Source organism: Scyliorhinus torazame, chromosome 8 (assembly GCF_047496885.1).
Source record: "Scyliorhinus torazame isolate Kashiwa2021f chromosome 8, sScyTor2.1, whole genome shotgun sequence".
NCBI classification, from domain to species: domain Eukaryota; kingdom Metazoa; phylum Chordata; class Chondrichthyes; order Carcharhiniformes; family Scyliorhinidae; genus Scyliorhinus; species Scyliorhinus torazame.
Window position 1 is genome coordinate 257,108,204 of NC_092714.1, and position 23,254 is coordinate 257,131,457.

Consider the following 23,254-nt stretch of genomic DNA (forward strand, 5'->3'; position numbering starts at 1 on the left):
CCTAGGCAGAGCAGGGCTAGGTAAGAACGCCAACCAAAAAGGAAAATACTGCAAGTTCCACGGCTTTAACACTTTCCCTCCCTCCCCAAATTCTTTAGAATAAATTTAGAGTACCCAATTTTTTTTTCCCAATTAAGGGGCAATTTAGAGTGGCCAATCCACGCCCCCTGCACATCTTTTGGTTGTGGGGGTGAGACCCATGCAAACATGGAGAGAATGTGCAAACTCCACACAGGCGGTGACCCAGGGCCGGGATCGAACTAGCGCCGTGAAGCAGCAGTGTTAATTGGGCGGCACAGTGGTTAGCACTGCTGCCTACGGCGTTGAGGACCTGGGTTCGATCCCGGCCCCAGGTCACTGTCCATGTGAAGTTTGCAATTTCTCCCCGTGCCTGCGTGGGTCTCACCCCCACAACCCAAAGATGTGCAGCGTAGGTGGATTGGCCCCTTAATTGGGAAAAAAAATTGGGTACTCTTAAAAAAAAAAATGTTTTTTTAAAGAGCAGTGCTAACCACATCGCCACCGTGCCGCCCTGGAATAAAATGTGTTGATTTGCAAATGAGTCACATTTGGAGCCAAAATGTCCAAATGAAGCAGCCACTTTTCAGTTGCCTAACCCTACAGCCTTGGGAATTCCCTGAACCTGCCACTCCCCTTTAAAACCCTCCTAAAAACCTATCCCTTGACCAAACATTCCGGTCACCTATCCGAACATATCTGCCTTGGCTCGGTGTCACATTTTAATTGGTTAAGTGCCAAAGGATATTTTCTATCTTAAAGGCCCCTTTATAAATGCAAGTTGTTGATGAGATAGGTTCTTCAGCCAGGGAGGGTGTGAATGTTGAATCCACTCCTTGCTCTATTCAACGTCTTCATATCCGTATATTCCAGCATGGATTAGCTGGACGGCAATCAGGTGGAGGAAACCCGCATTGTCTTTTCCCCTTCCTAGCCCAAGACCACAAAGTCAAATTGCAATATGTGGTAGTCACCACTAGCTGTATTATATTTATTACGGTAAGACACATATACTAGAGGTACATGTGTAAATCCCTGCCTGCTGGCTCCGCCCAGTAGGCGGAGTATAAATGTGTGTGCTCGCCGGTGCTGCAGCCATTCTGGTTCCAGCTACAGGAGGCACAACATCTTTGCTCAATAAAGCCTCGATTATTCCACTACTCTCATCTTTGTGGTAATTGATAGTGCATCACAATATCCAAGCACTTCCCTTGCTGATCCCCGTGTCTGCGTGGGTCTCGCCCCAACAGCCCAAATGTGCAGGGTAGGTGGATTGGCCGCGCTAAATTTGAGGGGGGGGGGGGGGGGGCGGGGAATGGGTACTCTAAATTTATTTTTTTTAAACTTCCCTTGCTGAGATTACTTAACACAATGTTAGATCAAGGACCAAACTTGGGAGTACATTTTGGTACATGTGATTTTGAAAAGTAAACTAAAGTCACCATACACCCAGATGACCAGAGGCTGCTTTCCATTTTGAGAGGTTGAGCTGACTGGTGGTGATTTGACCCGAGGATCACCACACCTCAGGCAAGGGGCAAGGTTGAGCCGGCAGAGCCTTCATGGATAACCTCAGCCGGTACGGGCCACACTGCTGGCCTCGCTCTGCATCACAAACCAGCTGTCCAGCTAACTGAGCCAAACCGGGGTACTACACCAGACAGTATCTGTACTCACTAGGCTAGTCAATGGGCAAGGAATGGAGGGGGGGGGGGGGGGGGGGGGGGGGGGGAAGAGGCCAGATAGATTTCTATGTTTCTAGTTCAATTTAGTACAATGGTTTTTACTTTGATTTTGTCAAATGCTGTATGACACCGCAAGAATAGGGAGGCGAAGGAGTGATATTCATACCAGTGTCTATAGTAAAAGATGCAATGTATTTGTTCGTTAGCAATGCAGAGCAGTGCAATTCTGCTCCTCATTGTTTGCTAACTATTCTAGCTGCCAAATCCTTGACTTTAAAAAAACATTAGGTCTTGTTCTCATTTACATTCCATTAGAGATGAGGAGAAAGTATTTCTCTCAAAGGGTCATGAACCTAAGGAATTCACAACTCCAGAGCGCTGTGGATGCTGGGACATTGAGTCAACTTTTTCAAAATATTGACTTAAAGTACCCAATTCATTTTTTCCAATTTAGGGGTAATTTAGCGTGGCTAATCCACCTACCCTGCACACCTTTGGATTGTGGGGATGAGACCCACGCAGACACGGGGATAATGTGCAAACTCCACGCGGACAGTGACCCAGAGCCGGGATCGAACCCGGGTCCTCGGCGCCGTGAGGCAGCAGTGCTAACCACTGCGCCACCGTGCCGCCCACATTGAGTCAATTTAAGGAGATGGGCAGATTTGTAATTAGTAATGGGTTGAAGGGTTATGGGGAACGGGCAGAAAAGTGTTCCGGTCGAGAGGAGATCAGCCAGGATCGTTATGAATGGCGGAGCGGGCTCGAGGGGCTAAATTGCCAACTCCTGCTCAATGTTTTTATGTTCCTCTCAATTCCATAGCACCAGAGATGGAGCAACAGAGAGAGTGTGTGGCTTCATGCATCATTGTGCACGCTGTCATGCGCCTGGAAATGCATTGCCATTTCAAGGAAGGGTGGCAAATATTGTTGACTCCTTATAGAATTTACAGTGCAGAAGGAAGCCATTCAGCCCATCGAGTCTGCACCGGCCCCCGAAAAGGGCACCCTAATTAAGCCCACACCTCCACCCTATCCCGATAACCCAGTAACCCCACCTGACCTTTTATGGGCATCAAGGGCAATTTAGCATGGCCAATCCACCTAACCCGCACATCTTTGGACTGTGGGCGGAAACCGGCGCACCCGGAGGAAACCCACGCAGGCACGGGGAGAACGTGCAGACTCCGCACAGACAGTGAACCAAGCCAGGAATCGAACCTGGGACCCTGGAGTTGTTAAGCAACAGTGCTAACCACTGTGCTGTCGTGCCACCCACGGGTTCTCTAAAGAGGAATCATTACCTCTTTTAAACACATGGTTGGGCTCCAAATGTTTTTTTGCAAGGCCTTCTTGCCTTCTGAAAGATCCTAGCAAGCCACTGAATTGTAGTCATGGAGGTAGCTCACCACCACCTTCTCAAGGGCAATTGGGAATGGGCAATAAATGCTGATCTTGCCTGTGAGGCACACCTCATATAAATGAACAAACATGTTTTTTTAAATGCGGCGGCCAGATCACTGGAAAATAACACCAAATTCTGGGAGATAATTGAAAATTATTTCTTTCCATTTCCATTTATTTTCTTGGTCATCAAACAAACAAAATGCTGGGACATAATCGCAGGGTTCAATGGAGGTTGATAACTTTAGACAGCCCAATCACCTTCATCAGCCTCCAGCCTTATATAACTTACTCCTAGGCATTCCGTCGCTCCAGTGCTCTGTCTTACTGCATTGTCTCTGCTGGTTATAATGGTTCCCTTCAGTGTTGAACTATTGGGCTGGACGCACGCTGCAATCCTTCACCAATAACACACCGCAACCAGCCAACTCAATCCCATTTCTCATGAGTCTAATCAATGGTAGATGGGCAGGGTCACTTTAAGGTATACCCTGTCTTGTTGACGAGTACAAGTTGGATTTTTAAATCCAATAATCTGTAGCGCACCAAAGACTGAAAGGGGCACTATTGGCCTGCTTGCTATTTTACCTTTCAGCCAGTTCGTTTGCAGATTATAATGAAGCCACCCCACAGTTATTTCATGGTGCATGCCTAGCGCACAGTAAACAGTTTGGTCTTTTCCTTCCCAATTTCTCTCCCCTCCTGAAGTGATTGACTCTTCGATGAGGAACATTTCCAAGGTCGACTCAGGAACCTTGCCCACTTGTCCGTATTGCATTTTTAGTCACACCTGGGAAGAGGGCATCGCAGACGTGGTCAGCATTCATTCTCCAACCCGACATGACCGGACAAGTAGTGATGGCGTGTTCTGAAGCAAAGCAGGGCTGCTACAGAGGGCAGGTAAAGAGTCAGCCAAACTGGTGTGGGTCTGGAGTCACACAGCGGCCAGAATGGGTAACGGCGGCAAGTTCCCTTCCCTAGAGGCCATTTTGTTGCAATACAGTGACAGCTTCATGGTGCTTTTTACTGATATCACTACATCACCACATCTGCTCACTTATGTTAAATGATCCCAGCAGGGGTGTGGGGTGGGGGCAAGACGTTAGTAATATGTGAGCTGAAACCCATCCTCAACTCAGGGGATCCCAAGGGTGGCACAGCGGCGCAGTGGTTAACACTACTGCCTCACGGCGCTGAGGACCTGGGATCGATCCCGGCCCCAGTTCACTGTCCGTGTGGAGTTTGCACATTCTCCCCATGTCTGCGTGGGTTTCACCCCCACAACCCAAAGATGTGCAGGTTAGGTGGATTGGCCACACTAAATTGCCCCTCCATTGGAATAAAAAATGAATTGGGTACTCTAAAGTAAAAAAAAAAATCTCAGGGGACCCCAGGGAATAGCAATCAGGATATGAGACACTGGGCATCTTTCCCCACTTGAACCCTGTGCTTTAGGGATAATTACAGCCAGATACCACAATCCCAGCTCTGATTGGTTGGTGTGAGGGAATTCTAGAACCCTCTTGACCTGTACGACTGAGTTACCCAATGGACAATCTCACTGGGCCATCTGTCTTTGAAGGGAAGTTTACTGTGTAGGTAAAATTAAACCTAAAATCAAAATTGCACAAAATTCAAACATGGATTTGTTTTTTTAATAAAAAGAGCTTAAGTCCCAGTTGGCGATGTTGATGGTGGAATCTTAAGCACACTAGAAATAAGATTTCCATTCTCAATATGGGTTGGGTGACCTGCTAGTTCTCTAAAAGGATGACACGATAAGTATTGGTCTGCCATTGCAGATAGGAACGGAAACCCAAGTGGGGTACACTCTGCCATCAACTAAAAAGAAGAGTTCAAATAATGACTAAAGCTTTCAAATCAAACATTGTCACTGAATTTCACCGAGGTAGGAGAGAATTGTCTTTATCCAACGTGATCACATAGCAACAGACAAAGGCATCTCAGCAGGAAATTCTTCCTGCCTTACAATAAAACACTTAAAAGGATGACAGTTCCACCATTACTAATGCCATCCCATTATCTAGAAAGAAGAAAGGATCCGAAAGTTTAAGTTAAAAGTTGTTGAAAAGGTCGAATCGCGTCAACCAAAAGAGTCCAACTTCTGCATCTGAAACCACCGTCTCTTAAATCGTTTGGAAATCCAGGCCGGGAAAATGAAAGGTTCACGGTGCAAAGGTGCCGCTCCCTTCGTGTACCTGCCTCCCCGCCTCCCTCAGAAACATGTTTGTAGTGTTGTGTCGAGGTGGGTTTATCCCTCAGTCAAGTTTGTACCCAGGTAATACATTCAGCAATCAGAAGAAAAGGCTAGCTTGGGAGCAGCTGCCTCAATAGACTGGGCAAGATCATTCTAGATGTTAAGCTCCTCGGTAACGACAGCCCTGTAAGCAAACATGGCAAGTTGCAGTTCTGCTTGGATACCTGCACACTTTTCCATTTGTATGTCCATAATCCAGTCCTCCCCTTCACAGATCCTCCCCCAACCCCCCCATGCCCCCCAAGTCTTCCGTTAAGAGCCGCATCAGGCAAAATAATTATACTTTTTTTTGGTTTCTCATAGCGACGATGACTGTTAATATATATACACACACACACACGCACTCACTCACACACATATATATATATATTTTTAAATTAGTACAGTTCTCCCTGCATATCACTTGCTTGACAGTTCCTATTCTGATGAGCACAGATCTAACCCATCATTCATACCACTGAATTAACTGAGTCGTCTCTTGCTGCTTAAATACCAAATCCAGAACCGGACCCCAGTCGCACAGTTCCCTCAGTAAAAACTCCTTTTTAAAAATGTTTTCCCGGAGATGTCATTTTGGTTTAAACTGCCCCACGCAAACGTGAGTGGAACAAAGCTCTGATTAGAATCGAGTCGTTCACACTTTTCTTTTTAGCCTGATTAGGCTCGAGGGCTGGTATCAACAGAAGGCGTGCAGGTCACAGTGGATCTTATCCGCCTTGCTCCGCTCTCTCCCCACGCCTGCATGCCCCGGAAGACCGTTCTTTACTTTGCGGCGGAAACGTTGCTCACTTGGTGCATGCTCCACTTCACCAGGTGGCAGCCAACCGCCAGTGCTGTCCGAAGACGGGAATGGGTTCAATTGTCCAATTCTCCCCGTGTAAAAATGTGCCACCTGGAGCACAGATACAAAGTTGGGGCAGGGTGGTGAGTGGCAGGGAGGTGGGCGGAGAGGGAGGGGAGGACACAATAAAAACACCAGGAAAATCCTGGAGAGAACAAAAGTATATCCAGGTCTCGAACCCTGTGCAAGCCGGGATTTACCAAATTATTTTACTAACGCGTTCCGCCCCGTCGAGGAACGATGACCCAACGAGGAGGCCTCGTGGTGGGTTGGCCCTGTTCCAAACATCAAACCTCAGCGCCACCATCGCCATTATCTCAATTTGGATTCACCTGATTTGAGAGACTTCATTTTACAAACACGTCAAAACCTCACTCTTTTCTTTTCCTGTCCTGTTATTTACAACAAAAAAAAGGCTTCTGCGCACGGACGTTAATTCCTCGACTCTGGCAACTGCAGGGTGCTCAAAACGCAGGCAGGCACCTCGCCCTTCCTGTGTCAGTTATATCACTGTCTATTTACAGTAATGGTGCCATTACACACACACACACACACACACACAAAAACACAAGAGAGATTGAACCACAGCTGCAGCCTCCCAATGCAGCATCTGATCACTCTGAGCAGCAGCTAAAGGCAGCATCAGGCCCAGAACAGTCGAAGACTTTCTTCAGACAGAAATAAACCACAGCTTCATTCCTTTTCTTCAAAGGTGCTCATCTCCTGTCACTCTGCTTCTGCAACAGCAAAGGGAAGGGAAAAAAGAACATGGTGAGAGAGCTTCCACAAAGCATGAGCGAATGTTGACTGCCACCTGATTTTTCATCAGCAGTGAAAATAGGTTTTTATTAGCAGAGTGCGCAATGTCCACTACGGACGGTCAAAGTCCAATGGACAAGGAGAACAAATGCATGATGGGGTATCAGTTGGTCAATGTAGGGTCGCCAACCCGTGATGATTAGTCCAGATTCTCCAGGAATTGAAGATTATTGGGTGGCACAGTAGCACAGTGGTTAGCACCACTGCCTCACAACGCCAGGGACTCGGGTACAATTCCGACCTTGGGTGGCTCTCTGTGCAGAGTTTTCCTGTTCTCCCCATGTCTGCGTGGGTTTCCTCCGTGTGCTCTGGTTTCCTTCCAGTCCATAGATGTGCAGGTTAGGTGGGACTATGGAGATAGGGTTTGCAGTGGGCCTGAGTGGGGTGCTCTTTCAGAGGGTCAGTGCAGACCCAATAGGCTGAATGGTCTCCTTCTGCACTGTAGGGATTCTATGGATTATTCTCCAGGTCACTGTTAAGAGCAACCTGCAGGAGAAAAACCTTAGTGACATTTTATTTTTAAATTGTTTTTTCATTCTTTTTAAAAATGTATTAGTTATTGGGAGGGGGTGTTGAAAACTTGGTTTGACTGACTGACAGACAAACATCGTCCCATTGAGTAATTGAGACCTTATTTGCTTTCCAATTGGCATGGGATGGGGAGTGTGCAAGGTGTCCTCCGCGTGCTCCGGTTTCCTCCCACAAGACCCGAAAGACGTGCTTGTTAGGTGAATTGGACATTCTGAATTCTCCCTCAGTGTACCCGAACAGGCATTGAAATGTGGCGACTAGGGGCTTTTCACTTCATTGCAGTGTTAATGTAAGCCTACTTGGGACAATAAAGAGATTATTATTAGATATATATTGCACGGCCAATGGCAGGAGTGTGGTGGTGGGGTTGGTTACAGGCAGGGCAGGGGGTCACATGGTGAAACCTCCAGGAAGATGGCGAACCAGGGTTGGCAACTCAATGTCAATGGTAAAGTGACTTGTTCAACCCCAACGTGTTTTCAATACATTTCCAAACACAGAGCGATTATAACTAAATATTAGCAACAAGGCACTGGGGAGGTGTCCCCAGACCCGATGGTCATTTACAGTTTCTGTGTACAAAAACCAGCAAGTGCCCATTGCTTACTTAGTCCTGGGCTTTGCCTGACCTCCGGCATTTAGATGGGAAAGCCTAGTGACCAAGAGAAAGGAGAGCAGTGAAACGCGGCTTCTTGTAGTTAGTTTTCAATGCACCTTTAGGAGAAGCCTTTGGAGCTGGTCTCTAGTCTGGTGTGGCCTGTAGGAGGCAGTATTTTCACTTTGGCAAGCTCCAACGGGTGCCACAGTCTTCTAGCACCTCATAGTTAGTGGACGTTCTTCATGTCTATGCCTCATCACAGGTGTTATCTCTGGGGCCAATGTATCGTCGAACCAAGACACACCCAGAGCTCACACACGTGCAATTCCCAACAGGGATCACTGGGTGGCAACCAAGAGCAACAACAAGAGATTATTTGTCCTCAAACATAAATCTACAGGTACTGAAGCCAGCTGCAGGGCATTTTCCATTCCCCATCATCTCATATGGGACAGGCTAGCAGAAATTATGGACTGAATATATGGTCTATATGGTTTAGTGATGACATAGTCACAGTTCACGGTGTTATTTTACTCTTGACATAGCTGTAACATTTATGGGGTTAAGATAACTTTCTATCAGTTTTTAAAAAATATTTCCATGGACGCAGTTCTCTCTGCACAGACAATTAGGGTTACCAATCCACCAGGAGTGCCCTGCAGTCGCTAATAGTGAAGGACTAATTTCCAGGATATTGTTGTGAAAAGCCCAGGGGGAAAATAATCAGAGGGACCAGGAAACAAAACTGTTTCATCTTTTTGAACATGTTCACCATTTGCTCCGAAAAAGTGGAGGAAAGACGCTGTTGAATCGATAGTCAATAATCATCCAATCAGGTAATCACTTTTGTGATTGGCTTGGAAATGTTGTGTGATGTGGCAGCTGACCAATGGTAGGAGCATGGGAGGAGGAATGGGTGGGGGTTTCCGGGGAAGGTCATACGATCACAGCCCCACAAATATATCCGACTAAAGATGTCAAACCATATGAACAATCCTTGTCACGTTCGTGCTCAGGACCGAACCTACAGGACAAGTCTCCTTGTAAAATGTTGTTTATTCATTTACAGGACATGGGCTAGGCCAGCATTTATTGCCCATCCCTAGTTACCCTTCAGAAGGTGGTGGTGAGTTGCCTTCCTGAACCGCTGCAGTCCTTGAGGTGTATGTAGACCCACTGTGCTGTTAGGGAGGGAGTTCCAGGATGTTGCCCCGGCGACAGTGAAGGAGCGACGATATATTTCCAAGTCAGGGTGGTGAGTGACTTGGAAGGGAAACCTCCAGGTGGTGGGGTTCCCAGGTATCTGCTGCTCTTGTCCTTCTAGATGGTAGTGGCCGTGGGTTTGGAAGGTGTTGTCTAAGGAGCCTTGGTGAGTTACTGCGGTGCATCTTGTACATGGTACACACGGCTGCCACTGTTCATCGGTGGTTGGGGGGGGGGGGGGGGGGGGGGGTTTGAATGTTGGCGGAAGAGGGAGCAGAATTTTGGCAGAAATGTTTTTATTAAGTTTTAGTATGGTACAGATCATTAGTTGAGGCTGTGTGTGACGAGAGCACTTCTCTGAGTGACCACAATGATTCACAACCCCCACCGGATAGACGCTTTTTGTGGTTCTGTGACACAATTGATTGTGTCCATCCACGTATAGCCTAAATACAGATGGTGCGTGACACACAGAGTTTCCTGTAATTAAAAGTTACCTTTATATATACTATTATATCACATATTTATACGTATATCATAACAGGCGGTACGGTGGCGCAGTGTTTAGCCGAGGACCCGGTTCTGCACATTCTCCCCGTGTCTGCGTAGGTCTCACCCCCACAATCCAAAGATGTGTAGGGTAGGTGGATTGACCTTGCTAAATTGCCCCTTAATTGGCAATATTTTTAAAAAAGTATATAATATATAAAACATGATTAATTCAATTCAAGCAATCTAGGGGGCTTCACTTTATGTGTAGAGTCACAATCGCCTTATTGTCCATCCCTTAACTGGCCTGAGAAGATTGTGGGTCTTCTTAAACAGAAACTGTTTTCACAACTGCGTACTTTACTGCTTCAAAACCAATCACTTAGTGGGGTTCAATGGGGGGCTGAAGTCATGTCTAATGCCTGAATTACAATGGTGACTACACTTCAAAAATATTTCCTTGGATGGAGAACGCTTTTGCGATGGCTGGCGACCACGAAAGCCACCATATAAATGCAAATCCTTTTTTAAAATTCATTCTCAGGATGTGGCAAGGCTGACATTCATTGGCCATCACATTAGTTTCCCTTGAGAAGGTGATGGGGAGCCGCCTTCTCGAGCCACTGAGGTTTGTGTGGTGGGGCCACCCCCTCATAGTACTGTTAGGCAGGAAATTCCAGAATTTTGACCCAGCGACAATGAAGGAAAGGGCCGACGTATGGCCTAGTCATGGTGGGTGTGTCTTGGAGGTGAAATTTGAGACAATGGTGCTCCCATACACTTGCTACCCTTGTTCTTTTTATTCATTGAGAGGTGCCAAGATCCCTTCCCTGAAGATCGGTGAACCCAGATGGGTTTTACAAAAGTACAGTAACTTTAACGGCCCTTCTTCTGCTGTCAGTCCACAAACAGCAAGATTATCGAGTTCCATGTGTCATGGTAGAATTCGAACTCACAGTCCCTGGGTCGTTGGACCGCTACTGTGATCACAGCACCATTGTACCCTCTGCGGCCTAACGGAGTGGTGATTCACTAACAGAGAAATCAAAGAACTAACAGTAGCTTGAGATTTCGCAATACCCGTTAAAGAAAGGGAATGAATGGATTGCTTGGTATAAGCTGGGAGTGGAATACCAGACACTGCAATCTGCGACGCCAGACTTTCTTTCCAAATGCTTGCAATTATCAGCTTAATAAAAAGATCCCTCAGAATGGAAAAGGAGAATCACTTTGAATTGGTTATAAAAACAGAATGTATTGGACAATCGCAGCAAGTCTGACAGCATCTGTGGAGAGAGAAGGGAGCTAACGCTTCGAGTCTGGGTGACTCTTTGACAAAGCTGGAGAGAACTGGAAATAGGGTCAGACTTATACTGTAGTGGGGGCCATGGAGCGGTGGGGGCTGGATAGGGGGCCAGCGATAGGTGGAGATTGACAAAGATGTCTTGGATATAATAATAATCTTTATTAGTGTCACAAGTAGGCGTACATTAACACTGCATTGAAGTTACTGTGCCACATTCTGGCACCTGTTCGGGTACAGAGGGAGAATTCAGAATGTCCAATTCACCTAACAGCACGTTTTTTTGGACTTGTGGGAGTAAACCGGAGCACCCGGAGGAAACCCACGGTGACACAGGGAGAAAGTGTAGACTCCGCACAGTCAGTGACCCAAGCCGGGATTCGAACCTGGGTCCCTTGCGCTGTGAAGCAACTGTGCTACCCACTGTGCTACCTTACTCCCCTTATCATGGGCAGAAAGACAAAATGTAAATGGGGGCGATTAAGACTAAGAAGGGTGCTGATAGTGGCACATAAAGATATTAGAATGTGTGACTGGCTGAACAAAGGTGAGCCGTGTGTAAAGGGGCAACAAGGGATAAAGAACAGATGGCCCAAGTGGGGTGGAGGGTGGGGGACAATGGTAACAGAAAAACAGATCAATGGAAGAAATAAAAATAAATTGACAGAAATAAAAATGGGGTGAGAGCACAGTGGCAGTGGTTAGCACGTCTGCCTCACAGCGCTGATGTCCCAGATTCGATCCCGGCTCTGGGTCACTGTCCGTGTGGAGTTTGCACATTCTCTCCGTGTTTGCGTGGGTCTCGCCCCCACACAATGCTAAATTGGCCCTTAATTGGAAAAAATGAATTGGGGCTCCAAATGTATTCTTTTTTAAAATGGGGGGATGTTTTAAAGTACCTAATTCTTTTTTCCCCCAATTAATTGGCAATTTAGCATGGATAATTCACCTCCTGCACATCTGTTTGGGTTGTGGTGCGAGACCCCACTCAGACACTGGGAGAATGAGCATACTCCACACGGACAGTGACCCGGGACAGGGATTGAACCCACAGTCTGAAGTTGTTGAACTCAATGTTAAGTCTGGAAGGCTGTAACATGCCTAATAGGAAGATGTGGTGCAGTTCCTCCAGTTTGCAATGTGCTTCACTGGAACATTACAGTAGACCAAGGAATTGGTTGATGGCCATCTTGGTCCTCTATACCAGCTAATAACTTGCCTGAAGAGATTGTGGAAGCAAGTTAAAAAGTAACTTTCATTTTTGTTTTTGTTATTTACATTGGAGGGGCTGTATATACTTGTTGTATTAAGTCGGGGTGTTAATGTTAATTTATTATTTATGTACTGGGGGGAGGGGGGTACGGAGGGTTGTTTTTCTGGACTGTGTTTTGTACTTAACCCTGTTGGGTTCCTTTTTTCATTTTGTTATTGATATTTTATGAAAACCTTTAATAAAAATTTTTTTTTAAAAAAGTAACTTTCAAAAAGGGTTGTGGTTATATACTAAAAATAAGTAGCCATTTTCAGGGCTGCAGGACATGAGCAGAGGACTGAGACTAATTGGATGGTTCTTTCAAAGAGCCAGGAAAGGTTTAGGGGCCAAATGGCTTCCAATTACTTTAAGGTTCTATAAGTAGCGTGGATCGTTAGACTGAATTAAGGGGACGGACATTGCACGCGTGAGGATTTGATGTATTGGCCCATTAACATGTTCTGGCTTCACCCATCTCCTCTACAGCACTAAACCATAATCTGTGGTGGTGTAAGAAATTGAATCAAGTTTAAAGGGTCTGGAATTGCAAATATAAAGCTGCCGCCTGTAAAATGTGACCTCAAAGCTGCCAGATTGTCATATAAAACCCAAGCTGGTTCACTGACGTACTTCAGGGAAGGGAACGTCTCCTTCTTACCGAGTCTGGCATACAGACTGCAGTCGCACTGGGTCAGCCGCGGTTCACCCGTGGGTGAGAAGATTGGGGGTTCAAGGTCCCCTCCGCAGATTTGAGGACAAAAATCTAAAATGACACTTTACTGCGGCGCCAAAGGAGCGGGACATTTCTTTGATGGTCCTATCTTTCAGATTAGGCGATGAACTGAGGTCATCCATCTGCTGTCCCAGGTGGATGGTAACGGTTGTTAATCTGAGGACGAGTTACCCCGGGTGACCTGGTCAATATTTATCCCACAATCAACATTTCGAGAGACAGAAATCAAAACGGAAAACATTGGAAAGACTCAGCGGGTCTGGCAGCATCTGTGAAGAGAGAAATAGGGTTAATGCTATGAGTTCAGTATGATTCTTCTTTGGAACTTCCCATGCCTGCCAAACCCGCAGAGCTTTTCTTGCATTTTCTGTTTCCAATTCCAGTATCTGTGGTGTTGTACTTTTATTGCTGGAAACAGATTATCCAGTTAGCATCATATTTTTGTTTGTGGGAGCAACTGGTGCGTCTCCGACATTACAACACTTCAAAGGTATTTTATTGGCTAATAGACGTTTGGAATGTTCTGGGGTTGTGAAAGCACGATAATGCCAATCTTTGCTTTTTCAGTTCCACGGGGGTGGCGCGGTGGTCGGCAGCGCTGCCTCACAGCGCCAGGGACCCACCCAGATTTGATTCCGGCCTTGGGTGACTGTCTGTGTGGAGCTTGCACGTTAATAATAATAATCATCTTTATTATCACAAGTAGGCTCACATTAACAGTGCAATGAAGTCACTGTGAAACGCCCCTCGTCGCCACATTCCGGCGCCTGTTCGGGTACACGGAGGGAGAATTCAGAATGACCAAATTACCTAACAGCACGTCTTTCGGGATTTGTTCTCCCCGTGTCTGGGTGGGTTTCCTCCGGGTGCTACGGCTTCCTCCCACTGTCCAACGGTGTGCAGGTTAGTTGGATTGGCATGGGGTTAGGGCAGGGGAGTGGGCCTAGGCTTCTTTGGAGGGTTGGTGCAGATTCAATGGACAAAATTGCCTCCTTCTGCACTGCATGCTTTCTATGGTTGACTCCTACCCGTCTTGCATGCCACTCAGTTGTATTATGGGCTGTTCAGGGCTCCGAGGGACAGGCAATAAATGCCCAGTCTTAACAGCAACGTCCACACCCCAAGGATTACAACTATTGATCTCTTACTGTATTCTGTGCTGATAGGAAATCATTTGAAGATAAAAGTGTTAAAATATGCTTGGTTAGTCTCTCAAAGTATTTCTCCCTTCTTTTAAACCACATCATCAACTTTGTGACTGACAGCAGACACTACAGGGAGACCTCTTTGTATCAGTTTAGCTTTGCTATACTCATTGCAACTCAAGCCTCACCAGAAATGTTCTCAGCATCAAACTCATTCAGTTCTGCTTGGCCCTCCCGTGAAGGGATATCCCAGTTATCACTGTTGTCTGTCACATCAGAGTAGACTTCTTCCGTTGCGAAGCGTTGACCGCATTTGGCCTTGTCCACTTTGTCGCTCTCCCCGTTGGTCGACTGCTGATCTTCATTGCTGTAGTCTGACATGTACATGGCGTCCTCAGTCTGTTTCTCTGCAAACCAGTCTCTCACCTGCTCGTAGCTCATGCAAGACTTCTCGCAGAGCCGGTCTAGATCCTCCTCGTGAAGCATCCGGTGCTGGGTGTAATACTCGAACAGGACCATTTTCCCACTTTTTTTGGAGGGTGTTCGTTTGAGCCTATAATTGTCCACCGGTACGTCGGTAATTAAGCTGTTGCTGCCGGAGCGGATGGCGTAGATGCCTTTTTTGTAATCGTCGTACCATTTCAGCTGTCCATTTTTTAATGCGTATCGTGCGTCGCCAAACCAACGAACTACCTCGGTCCTGGGCAACCGTGATTTGATAGCCAACTCGTCATACTCTTCAACTGTTGGCCATTGTGTCCGCATAAACTGTAGCTTCATCAAGTGAAGCTGGTGAACCGTTTTCTTATTTTGACCTTTGTACTTGACAGCGTTTGGGGACGCGCCTGAGGGGACAGAGCTGAGATTCAGCGGCTTGCCAGCCTGCAGAATCTTGGGCTGGATGCACATGTTTGAGCCATCTTTCAGGCAGATTTTCAAGGGGCTGACCTTGAGCCGCTCCTGAGGGAGTATAAGCCTCTTCATGTCCACCGAACTGCTGTCGCTCGGCGTCCCTTCGCCGTCAGAGTCCTCCTCCTCCTCCCCAGAATCAATGTCGTCTTTGAGGTCCGGGTCCTCCTGGTGGGCTTTCAAGGCCTGCTTGTCCAGATTGGCCTTCCTCCGCTCGGAGAACCAAAGGTCGATCTCCCGCCTGGTCATTTTGGTCTCGATCCGCAATCTGTCCACCTCCTCCTCGGGCGGGAAGGGGCTCTGAGTGTAGCTGTGCTCCAGGACGCTGAGCTGCTCGGCCGACTTCCCCTTGAACTTGGGCGGGGTGAAGTCACAGTTGGTTTGCCACTGCCGGCGGAACTGGTGCGAGATCGGCAAGTAGGTAGTGGACAAAGGCAGGGTGAGCGTTTCCTCGGGGGCCAGCTCAGTGGGGACTACATTGACACTGCTTGCGTCGAAGGATTGGTTGCACTTTAGGTTCTTGTAGTTGTACCGGCGGTCACTGAACCACTTCCGAATCTCTTTGCCCTGCAAACCTGTCACTCTTACAAGCCGGTCGACCTCCTCGTGCTCTGGGAACTGAGCTCGCAGGAAGCTCTGCTTCAGAGCCGCCAGCTGCTCTTTCGTTTTCTTGTACTTGTAGGTCCCAAACTCCGAAACTAGATTAGACGTCGTGAGGAGACTGGATGTGACCACAGCCCCTGGCTGACCCACCGAGGGGGCGGCTAGAATCTTGACATTTGAACTGACCACTGAACCCCCCAGCTTCTGCACCTGAAGTTTTGAGGGGTTCTGTGGTTTGGCGATGGTGGCGAGGCTGACAGCGACGGGGGAGCCCGCCAACGTGGCTCCTTTCACCACCCCACCCGGCTGGGTGACAACAATATTGCCCCCCGGAGTCAACAGCTGGCAAGGGAAGTTGGCCTGCAAGACATGCTGCCCGCCATTGGTGGTGGTCACCTGCGTGGGCAGCACCGTGATGGTCTGTTGTGGCACACTCTGAATGATGGTACTGAACATATTCTTGCGGGCGTCCTCTATTTCTTCGGGAGTCCAGCTGATGCCGTGCTTGAGCCGTTGGGCGGTGAACCAGATTTTCAGCTGCTCCTCTGGGTACTTGGTCACCACAGTCAGCCAGCACAGCTCAGCCTTCGACGGGTAGGGGAATTTATTGAAGGAGTTGTTGAGGAAGCTGTTGGAGTCCATGGCTGCATTGTACGAGGGGATACTACTCAACGGGATCATGACTTTGGGGAGGGGGCTGGAACTGTTACTCGAAGCTGGCCGCTGAATCACGGGGACTATCTGCGTCACGCCCGCCTGCAGGACAGGCACAGACAAGACAGCCGTCCCATTTACGGTTTGGGAAGGGGTCGTCAGCCCATTGGCTGACAGAACCTCCGTCACGTCCGGGCCCTCAGTTTTTTTCACAGTCTCCTCAGCCACCCCTCCTTCATCGTTGGGCTCTTCCCTTCCGGCGTGAGAGACGGTGATCCTCTTGCCTTCCGGCTTGGCCTTTAGCATTTTCATGATGGGCGTTTTGCTGATGGAGATTTCTGACTGAGTTTCCGCCTCCTCGCCATTCTCTCTGCTGTCATTGCTATTCGTCTCAGAGACGCCCTGCTCCACAACCGTCTGGCTGTTCTTTTTGATGACGCTCACTTTCAGGTTGGTCTCGTTGGGGTGGCTCAGGGCGTTGTGCACCGTCAGGGACTCCTGACTCTTGGCACTAAAGTTACACTCAACACAAACGTACAGTTGGTCCACACTTGTGTCAGAGTGCTCTGATTCTATATGCACAGTAAACGCGTGGTAGTCCTGGCTTGTGTAACTGCAGTACTTGCATTCAAATCCACCGCGCTCTGCAACCTCGTTATTACTGATCACCGTGAATGCCTCCTCGGCAGCAGACAGATCTTCGATGGGAAATGCTTGCGGAGAAGCTTCATCATCTTCATTGTATTCTGGGGTAATGTCCATAACTGGATCGTGCATGGCCAAGGTTTTGGCTGGTATCATACAAGGAGTGGTGGACTTTCTCTTGCTGGCCATGATGAATGGCAATGCGATGTGAAGAGGGAAGTGGGGCTGAAGTCCTTAGCCTCAACAAAGCACAAACCCCCTGTTTACAGTCCTCCTCTCGCCATTAAACTTGTCTCGGTTTGAGTGTCTCTCAACTGGGACAATTCGCCGAATGCTCGGAACCGCTCAAGGACGGACCCGCCTGCAAGACATAAGCAAGAAAGAAAAGTTAGAGGTACATTAAAGCAAACAATTTGCCAATTTTAAAGTTCACATTTTACCAATGGAATATGTAATTTTCACATTGTTCCTTTTTTCTAGAAGAGAGAGTTGGTGTCAAGGTGGCTGTGAGCACCATGTAAAATAGTCAGTGTTGTCAGGCGGCATATTCACACCAATGTATGACTGGACAAATCGGTCAAATTAATATATGTGAATGTATCATGCACACCATATTAAACATTATTCATTCATCACCTTAATTTGCTCCCCAAGTCATTGACCTGTAACTAGTCACCCTTGGTTCAATAATAGAACATTTGCCATGAGCACATTGACTGAATCATTTCCCTACATTACAATTCAGACTGCAGTTACAAATATACCAAATTGGATCCAAAATGCGATGGGACATCCTCGGGTTTTTTTCAGAGACTTTTTTTTTACTCCAACACAGCTCAAAATATTCTTCTCAGAGTCCAGGTTCAATCCGGATTCGGGGGCAGAAAATTAGAAATTGGAGTGCCAGTTGTTTCCCACAGTGCATTGCGAGTGCCAATTTCCCGTCGCCATTTTTACACTTCATTGAAACTCTCGTGGAGGAAGAAAATTATCTTCAATTTTTGGCTGTGTGAAAATGATATCTTGCACAAGTGCATGCAGGCAATGTCCCAGAAAGCAAAACGTGCCCTTTCCACAGAGGAAGATGCTCGTAGCGCCAACAAGTGTCTACGGTAGCACAATGGGTAGCACTCCATGGGAGCTTCACAGCTCCAGGGTCCCAGGTTCGATTCCCGGCTTGGGTCACTGTCTGTGCGGAGTCTGCACATTCTCCGTGTCTGCGTGGGTTACCTCCGGGTGCTCGGGTTTCCTCCCACACGTACCGAAAGACGTGCTGTTAGGTGAATTGTACATTCTGAATTCTCCCTCAAAGTGTACCCGAACAGGCACCGGAGTGTGGTGACTCGGGGATTTTCACAGTAACTTCATTGCAGTGTTAATGTAAGCCTACTTGTGACAATAAAGATTATTATTATTATGAAGCAATCACATACAGGCCTTCTAATAGCTTTGCTGCCCATCAACTAGACGAGCATTTAATGATGTAACACCGAGGTTTCATGGGGAGCACTTCATGGCGTGACGCATGGATGATGTGGGGGAGGGGCACTTAGTGACCTGTGGATGACAGGGGAAATCACAGATGAATGGAAATATGAGCAAAATCGAAAAAGAAAGGGAAGCAAAATAGATTAGAATAATAATCTTTCTTATTGGCACAAGTAGGTTTACATTAACACTGCAATGAGCTATGCAGACAACCTGCTTCTGTATGTATCGGACCCATTAGAGGGGATGGAAAAAATCATGAGGATTCTAGAGGAATTTGGCCGGTTTTCGGGGTGTAAGCTAAAAATGGGGAAAAGTGAGATGTTTGCGGTCCAGGCGAGGGGACAGGAGACACGATTGGGGGAGCTGCCGTTTAGATTAGTAGGGGGAAGCTTTAGGTACCTAGGCATTCAAGTGGAACGGGAATGGGACCGGCTGCATAAATTAAATCTGGCCCGGCTAGTAGACCAAATGAAGGACGATTTTCGGAGATGAGATGCGCTCCCGTTGTCATTAGCTGGGAGGGTGCAGACGGTGAAGATGACGGTGCTCCCGAGATTCCTGTTCGTTTTTCAATGTCTCCCCATCTTTATTCCGCGGTCCTTTTTTAAACGGGTCAACAAAGTGATCTCTGGCTTTGTTTGGGCGGGCAAGACCCCGCGGGTAAGGAAGATAATGCTTGAGCGGAGTCGGGGAGAGGGCGGGCTGGCGCTGCCAAATTTTAGTAACTATTGCTGGGCGGCGAATATAGCCATGATCAGGAAGTGGGTGGTGGGGGAGGGGACGGCATGGGAGCGTATGCTTCATGCAAGGGCAGCAGTTTGGGGGCGTTGGTAACTGCGCCTCTGCCGTTCCCGCCGGCATGGTACTCCACCAGCCCCGTGGTGGTGGCGGCCCCGAGTGCCTGGGGGCAATGGAGGAGACATGTGGGAGCAGAGGAAGCATCGGTCTGGTCCTCAATTTGTAATAATCACCGGTTTGCCCCGGGAAGTAAGGATGGGGGGTTCCGGATATTGCGGACAGCAGGGATTGAGAGGATAGGGGACATGGTTATAGAGGGGAGCTTTCCGAGTATGAGGATGCTGGAGGAAATGTTTGGGTTGGCGAAGGGAAACAAATTTAGGTATCTGCAGGTGCGGGACTTCCTACGTAAACAGGTGTCAACCTTCCCACTCCTACCGCTAAGGGGGATTCAGGACAGGGTAGTTTCCAGAGGGTGGGTAGGAGAAGGGAGCGTCTCAGACATTTACAAGGAACTTATGGGGTCAGAGGAGATGCAGACCGAGGAGCTGAAGCGCAAGTGGGAGGAGGAGCTGAGAGGAGAGATAGAGGATGGTCTATGGGCGGACGCGTTGAGTAGAGTCAACGCGTCCGCGACATGTGCCAGGCTCAGCCTGATACAATTCAAGGTCGTTCATCGGGCTCACATGACAAGTGGCCCGGATGAGCAGATTCTTAGGGGTGGAAGACAGGTGTGCAAAATGTGTGAGAGGGCCAGCGAACCATGTCCACATGTTCTGGGCATGCTCGAAGCTTAGGGGATTTTGGCAGGGGTTTGCAGAAGTCATGTCCAAAGTGTTAAAAACAAGGGTGCCGCTGGGTCCAGAGGTGGCGATTTTCAGGGTGTCGGAAGACCCGGGAATCCAGGAGGAGAAAGAGGCAGACGTTCTGGCCTTTGCTTCCCTGGGAGCCCGGAGATGGATACTATTAGCTTGGAGGGACTCAAAGCCCCCGAAGTCGGAGACCTGGCTATCGGACATGGCTAGCTTTCTCTGTTTGGAGAAAATCAAGTTTGCCTTGAGAGGGTCACTGTTGGGGTTCGCCCGGAGGTGGCAACCGTTCGTCAACTTCTTCATGGAAAGTTAATCGTTAGCAGAAGCGGGGGGGGGGGGTTTAGTTTAGCTTAGAGTAGGGGGTTAATAATAGGTGGGACCTGTAGGGGAGAGATATGGCTTTTGCACTATGGTTATAGTTTCATGTACATTGTTTATTGTGTTGTTGCTATAATACCAAAAATACCTCAATAAAATGTTTATTAAAAAAAAAACACTGCAATGAAGTTACTGTGAGAAGTCCCGAGTCTCCAGACTCCGGCGCCTGTTCGGGTACACTGAGGGAGGATTCAGAATATCCAAACTGATGAATTTGGACCTATCAATGCCAAAATACCCAACCATTAGAAGTTCCTCTTGTGTCAAGTCTGAGTCTGTTGTAGACTAATTGATACATATTACTTACTACGATTAGTCAACAACTCTGTAAATATTGTTATCATGTAGCCATCAGAATGATAGATGGTGAATTAGACGACCCTCTGACTTCTTTCACCAAACGCCAGTGAAATATCAGATGCACAAAAGCCACTCAGACACCCCAAAATGTCTGGAAGATAAAATTGAGGGGCCAATATAGTCACTGCCAGTGATTGGTTGTCTGAGGGTCGCCAGGGACTGGAGTCTCCACAGTGCGCCTGAACCTCCCCACACATTCCTCTCTCCCCACGCAAAGCTGGTTGAGTTCATTGCAGCACAGTGACTGAGGACTGTGCACATGTACCTTACTCTCACTGTGTTCCAAGAACAGCTTCGCCTTCCCTGCAATGCACCCACTGATGTCAGCTACACCTTGAATAGCTGCACTGTCTTATTTATTTGTTAATTGTTGAGGTGATGATTCATAATATCTTTTGTTAAGCTCCCCAACTCCAAGTTTGACGCAAAGCAAATTATTCATTCATTCACAATGTGGCTGTGGAACGCTGCACACATTCATTAGCGTTCTAAATAACCAAAGAGAAAAGGTCTTTCATTCACTTTTCATTAATGCTCATTACCCAGTTCTTAAACAACATTAAGATTAAGGTCTTTAGGCTTTTTCATTGTGTTCTATAAATGCAAGTTGCTATTGTTTTGGAGCACAGCATTAAGCGCAGAGAAATGATCTGTCGTTTTTACTCCTGGTGTTATATTACTTCCCTTTCCATCTCAGTTTGATCAAAGACTGTAATACATCTGGAGGGTTCGGCTGGGACAAACAAACAAACAACTGGTTGAATAATTGGCACCTTCTAAAAGAGGAAATTAAGAAGGGCCACATTTCAAAATTTATCCACTTGGCCCGAGCTGCTGTTGGGAGGTTGAAAATGGGTTAAATGCCTGAATGACAGATGTTATCAGGGATGTTATCTGGGATGTTGCTCAGAGCAAATGAGCTGGAATGCCAGTTGCGTCTAAATCGTGTTGCTGGTTTTGAGACAATGGGGAAAAGTCCAATTATGACATATCGGGGCACCTCAATGTTGAATGGATGCAGATTCTGAGTTACCAGCAGGTATCTTTGCCAAAGCCCCATCATGGCTCCCATGCCAGAGGTTCTCTCATTCAAAGGGGTTTGGCTGACAGCTTGGCAAACCAATTCTCAGCACACGGAGGGCAAGAGAAGCCGTAAGGCTCACCCCAAAACCAGGCGAATATGGGCAATGTTACTCCCCGTATTACGAGATGATGACCCAACTTCATTGAAAACTGTGTTCCAATCATTCATATTCCCCACATAGAATTTGGTTTCTTTCATGTGCTCCGTGCAAAGCGAATCGGTTCATTGGTTCACAATTGGCCTGGGAGGGCGGCACGGCGGCACAGTGGTTAGCACTGCTGCCTCATGCGCCGAGGACTCGGGTTCGGTCCCGGCCCCAGGTCACTGTCCGTGTGGAGTTTAAACATTCTCCCCGTGTCTGCGTGGGTCTCACCCCCGCAACCCAAAATGATGTGCAGGGTAGGTGGATTGGCCACACTAATGTGCCCCTTCATTGGAAAGAAAAAAGAATTGGGTACTCTAAATTGAGAAAATAAACAATTGGCCTGGTCTCACTGGAATGCTCATCGGTTCCCGTTTTTAATGGAATGGGGAAGGCACATGGTATTGCACGAGGGATCACAGAAGCCAGCTCACACAGTGAGGGGTTCTTTGCTGTTAATGGACCCTGGATCAGGCTGTTTATCTCAATACTGAGCCGTAACAGTATATTCCCGAATCTTGGGGTTCTGTGACAGATGTGAATAGTCATGTTGTACTGGAGGCCATCCAGTAAAGAACAAAACGTTTGCACAGAATACATTTGGAAAAAGTCACTGCGTGCAAAGAGAGAATAGCAGCACGGTAGCCTTGTGGATAGCACAATTGCTTCACAGCTCCAGGGTCCCAGGTTCGATTCCGGCTTGGGTCACTGTCTGTGCGGAGTCTGCACATCCTCCCCGTGTGTGCGTGGGTTTCCTCCGGGTGCTCCGGTTTCCTCCCACAGTCCAAAGATGTGCAGGTTAGGTGGATTGGCCATGAAAAATTGCCCTTAGTGTCGAAAATTGCCCTTAGTGTTGGGTGGGGTTACTGGGTTATGGGGATAGGGTGGAGGTGTTGACCTTGGGTAGGGTGCTCTTTCCAAGAGCTGGTGCAGACTCGATGGGTCGAATGGCCTCCTTCTGCACTGTAAATTCTATGACAATCTATGATAGCAGATACCGAGACAGAATGAAGAGAACCAATTTTTATTTTTATTATTTCGCAGGATGTGGGCATCGTTGGCTAGGCCTGTGTTTACTGCCCATCCATAATAGATCTTGAGAAGTGTGTGGTGAGCTGCCTTCTTGAACGGGTGCAGTC

The 23,254-nt window shown here is 47.6% G+C and overlaps 1 protein-coding gene across 2 annotated transcripts in view; it reads right to left on the bottom strand.

Moving 5' to 3' along the window:
* Nucleotides 1–5,017: 5,017 nt before the first annotated feature.
* zhx3b (zinc fingers and homeoboxes 3b) overlaps nucleotides 5,018–23,254 on the bottom strand; it is an 87,641-nt gene continuing 69,404 nt past the window's right edge. For both annotated transcript variants that reach the window (XM_072515149.1, XM_072515150.1), the window contains 2 exons: nucleotides 14,488–17,471; nucleotides 5,018–6,963 (listed from right to left, as the gene is read on the bottom strand). In XM_072515149.1, the coding sequence (XP_072371250.1) occupies nucleotides 6,953–6,963; nucleotides 14,488–17,299 (2,823 nt within the window). In that variant the 5' untranslated portion in view covers nucleotides 17,300–17,471 and the 3' untranslated portion in view covers nucleotides 5,018–6,952. The remainder of the gene's footprint in view (nucleotides 6,964–14,487; nucleotides 17,472–23,254) is intronic.